General features: G+C 28.9%; 1 protein-coding gene across 2 annotated transcripts; it reads right to left on the bottom strand.

The window, feature by feature from the left end:
• Nucleotides 1-315: 315 nt before the first annotated feature.
• LOC148234000 (uncharacterized) lies at nucleotides 316-2,424 on the bottom strand. 2 transcript variants are annotated; one of them, XM_088187496.1, is made up of 8 exons: nucleotides 1,995-2,424; nucleotides 1,809-1,930; nucleotides 1,583-1,739; nucleotides 1,352-1,523; nucleotides 1,049-1,283; nucleotides 884-974; nucleotides 580-811; nucleotides 316-517 (listed from the first exon to the last, which is right to left on the bottom strand). In XM_088187496.1, coding segments are annotated over exons 1-8 (1,314 nt in total). In that variant the 5' UTR covers nucleotides 2,298-2,424; the 3' UTR covers nucleotides 316-515. The 2 variants fall into 2 exon arrangements, with proteins under 2 accessions (XP_088043622.1, XP_088043623.1); XM_088187497.1 differs by having other exon boundaries at nucleotides 899-974.
• Between the last annotated feature and the right edge of the window lie 1,690 nt (nucleotides 2,425-4,114).

The raw sequence follows: 4,114 nt of genomic DNA, 5'->3' as shown, positions 1-4,114 counted from the left end.
AAAAGTTTTAATAATTTTATGTAAAATTTGCACTTTACATCGCATTCTGACAAAACTTTAAAAGTGTCTTATTTAGGTGGCCGCCACTGTATATATATTTTTATTATTATTAAACGGTCCATTTGGTGGTGTGTTTATCTAATGCACTTAACTCTCCGATCCTCATGTACATTGGCGCAATAAATACACTTTATTAGTATCGGTTCGCCAGATTGACACGCCTACCGAGAATTATTAAACATTATAAGCGATAATGTAATTGACAAATTAAGACTTTTCACTTTGATATAATGTATTTTTTACTAAAAAAACTTGTTTTACTTTGGTATTCCTTATTATTTAAACATATATACATTTGTAAGTAATTTAAATAAATATCGATCTACAAGTAGATTATTTTAGTACAAGTTTTAACATTTGTTGAAGCTGATGCTGAGATGTTATCGAACAGCTATCGTAAATAAACTTTCTATGAATAAAAAAGAAAGTACGATTTTCTCATCCAGTATACATTTCTCTAAAAAAATAAACAATTATAATAAAAATATATTTAATTATTCCAGTTAATTGATATTTTACAATCATCATCAGATGAATCCTCAATCACTAGAGATTCTTCTTCAGGTTTATCAATATCGGTTAAATCTATGACGCATTTATCAGTTCTTGTGCTTTTTTTGCTTATTCTATTTAGCATTTCGTTAGGATCGGAAGTGATAGTCTCTTCTTTCGAACATTTAGCTACAACATTTGTTTCAGAGCTCGTCGATGCTTTATAATTAATACTGTCGATACAAATGGATTCGCCTCTCTAAAAAATATGTTTATGTTATATGTATAAAACTTTAAATTACATAAAACCACAATTATTAGGATGATATACCGATATGTTCCTTACGTTTTCAGTCTTAGATTCAGGAAAGACATAATTAATTTCTAAATCTAGATTAGACAATGCACATCCATCCGGATCTCTGAAAATATAAAATAGTTATAATAATTTGATTTACATTAGATGTGATTATTATTATATTAAAATATAAAATACTGTCTGTATTTTTCTGCATTTTTTCTTGCACGATCAAGTATGTATTTCCAAAAAGTTATCAATTCTTTAGTTTTGAAAGGATATCCGGCATTTTCAAATGACTCGACCACTGTTTTCCATATATTTTGCACTTCTATACTATCGTCCAAAAAGTTATATATATTGTTATTGACACCATGAAAAGATAGATATAAGAATAATAGTTGAAAAATATTTTCATTATCGTATATGTCTCCTAAAAAATATTTTATACACATATATTTAACGTAAAAGCAATATAAATTTATACAAATGATAAAATACTTTTATGATCGACTATTGGAATGTCTGATAATAAGCCGTTTATTTCAAGAGAACTCAAATCCGGATGTATTTCGGGATCGTAATCAACAACTTCACAGTTTACTAAAGATGAAATTGGTTTTTTCCTTTTGCATTCTTCAGTCAGATCCCAAAGTTTTAAATAGAACGTTGGCTGAAAGTTTTTAAAAAGAAATCAATATTGTTTATTAAGCTATACAATGTAACTCTTACCAATTGAAAACGGGGCTCATTTGGAGTGTGAAATACTTTCGGAAATTTCTTGATATCAAAATTTTCAAGTTTAGGAAACGGTTGTTTACAATCTGAGTATTTAAAAAGAGTAACCAAAGCAATGAGCTGATTTTGTTTAAGAGCTCCAGCATATTTTCTGCAAAGTGTAATAATATTATATCTTATTAGTCATATTTTTTAATTAAAAAATAAATAAAATGCTCACGTTTTATATTTTCCTTCGTTTACAATTGTTGTGAATATTTTAGTTCTAGATTTAACGTCCTTAAAATTTTCATCAAAAAGTGATGGAAACTTTAACATTTCTACGTGTAATTTTCTCCAGACCTATTTAAACCATGGTTATATATTTGTTCTTAATATTACATATATTTTTAAATAGATTATTCACCTGTAAGGCATCGTTAATATCTCTGAATATAAACATAAAATCGTTTCTGTATTTCCACTGGACGTAATTCGTATCATTGTCTTTATTTCTGTAAGCGACATATTCCTGCAAAAGACGCTTCCACAATATTTCAACTTGGTGTAGCACCTCTTGATTGGTTCTGTTCACTAAGCTGGATATCTCGGTTACTACGTCTATAATTTTGTAAAAATCTCTCTCGAGGTATTTTTTCCATTTCCATACTATTTCGTATTTCTTCAATACTTCGACCAGCTTTAATACGTCGTTTGCATTCCAAGACATTTCTTTATGTTAACAAATATGAATAAAAAGTATTACTACAAATTACTCGTTTTCTCAACTTCGATCTGTCAATAATGTAACAAGTATAACGCTTGGATCTAAACACAAATATTTTTGGCCATGACGTGTTAAAAAAATGTATTGTGTATTTAATGGTAAAAATGTATTCCGAAATAGTTACATCGAAAGAACACGCTTTAAAAAATATTTTTTGGATAACCCGAGTTAGAATCAGAAACGGTTTAGAGTCAGGAACGTTTACCAGTCAGTGATTTCTTTTTTAATATTTATATTTCATTAGATTCATAGTATTTAATAAAATGACATGCATTTTTCTGGCTAAAATAATTGGATGAAGGGGGGTGGGTCAAATGCCCGAAAATGACATTCCTGTTGATATTATATATAAATATAAATATTTTATCGACACGTGTGGATCGAAAAATAATTAGAATTTCCAAAAAAAATCATTAAAAACTGCTGTAGACATTAGAAAAATAATAAATCGATTAAACGAAAGTGACATAAGTTTTAGAATAGTGCGTAGAAGGCTGTGTGAAGCAGGATTATACGGCGCCATTGCTCGACGTAAACCATTAGTGAAAAAAAACATTTTCATATTACGCGTTAATTTTGCTAAAAATCATTTAAACTGGACAATATTAGGTTGGAAAAATGTTTTGTTTAGTGATGAATCTAAGTTCAATAGAATAGGCTCTGATGGAAGGCAATATGTTAGAAGATATGTAAACGAAGAGTTCAACCCCAGAAATACCATAAAATCAATTAAAGGAGCTGGTGGAAGCATTATGGCATGGGTTCGGTCCTATCCATTTAAATGTAGGGAATATGAACCAGGAAGTTATTATTATAAGTCAAATAGTTATTTTTATACTTGATTTTTGTGGACATCAGAAAGCAATCACAATAGTTTAGTTTAGTAAGGGTTACCCAGACATGCTTATTCATTAGAAAGGTGGAGCTAGCTAATGGATCTGAATATTTTTTTTCTATTTATTCAAGTTTCTTTTAGAGAACGTATAAGAATTAACTCTTGCGCACACAGAGAGTTTCTTGACGCATACTTACGCATTTTTCGAGGCACCAACATCAATTCTTCAAGAACTCTGCACAATACTGATATTAATAAAATATTTACTAAATCAGAAAGCCCGAAAAATTATTAATTTCGCACATAACGCATTTTTTTGTTGTCTTTTTGTTACACAGTATCAGCATCTCTAGATTATACACACTATTTCGGGTGAGAATTGAAAACGATAAGCACTTGCAGGATGCACATTTTGGAAGCGTCAATTATTTTTCTTTGTCACTCTTAAGTCCCTAATTACATCCATCTTATAGTCGAGTTAGTAATGATTGAGGATAATTAAGCAAACTATATTAATTCTTTTGGAAGGTATTCGTCAACGAAAATAATTAAAACATTTTTCAACAACAACATTTATATGTGTATACATATGCTTATATTATATATACTGTATTTTATACACTGTCATAAATGTTTCATATTTTTTATGTATGTACATATATTATTCTACTTTTGATATGTATTTTTTAGTGCAACAACGGCTCTTCCCCGTTCCGGTTTCATAAACATTCTTGTGCTCAACAACATTTCAACAAACAACTCTCCTCTACACTAAGTCATACATTTGTTTATATAGAACGTTAAAATAGTGTGGTATACCCTCAAACTATATCTAGAAAAAAACGATGAAAATCACGCGTCTATATATTTAAAACATGCGTAACTTTAAAAAATTCTATTAAAGAAATAAATGAAACGAAAAAAA

Source organism: Plectrocnemia conspersa, unplaced genomic scaffold, assembly GCF_051122295.1.
Source record: "Plectrocnemia conspersa isolate PC_06_02 unplaced genomic scaffold, ASM5112229v1 ptg000006l, whole genome shotgun sequence".
In the NCBI taxonomy this organism is placed as follows: Eukaryota; Metazoa; Arthropoda; class Insecta; order Trichoptera; family Polycentropodidae; genus Plectrocnemia; species Plectrocnemia conspersa.
The sequence above is the reverse complement of the archived record's forward strand: the minus strand, read 5'-3'. Positions and strand labels throughout refer to the sequence as shown.

What these genes read in the sequence shown, in the direction of transcription:
- LOC148234000 (XM_088187496.1), bottom strand. Translation starts at nt 2,297, where the DNA reads ATGTCTTGGAATGCAAACGACGTATTAAAGCTGGTCGAAGTATTGAAG. An exon ending in AACGAAGGAAAATATAAAAC is followed by an intron (nt 1,740 to 1,808) that starts GTGAGCATTTTA and finishes TACACTTTGCAG; the next exon opens with AAAATATGCTGGAGCTCTTA. An exon ending in AATGCAGAAAAATACAGACA is followed by an intron (nt 975 to 1,048) that starts GTATTTTATATT and finishes TTATATTTTCAG; the next exon opens with AGATCCGGATGGATGTGCAT.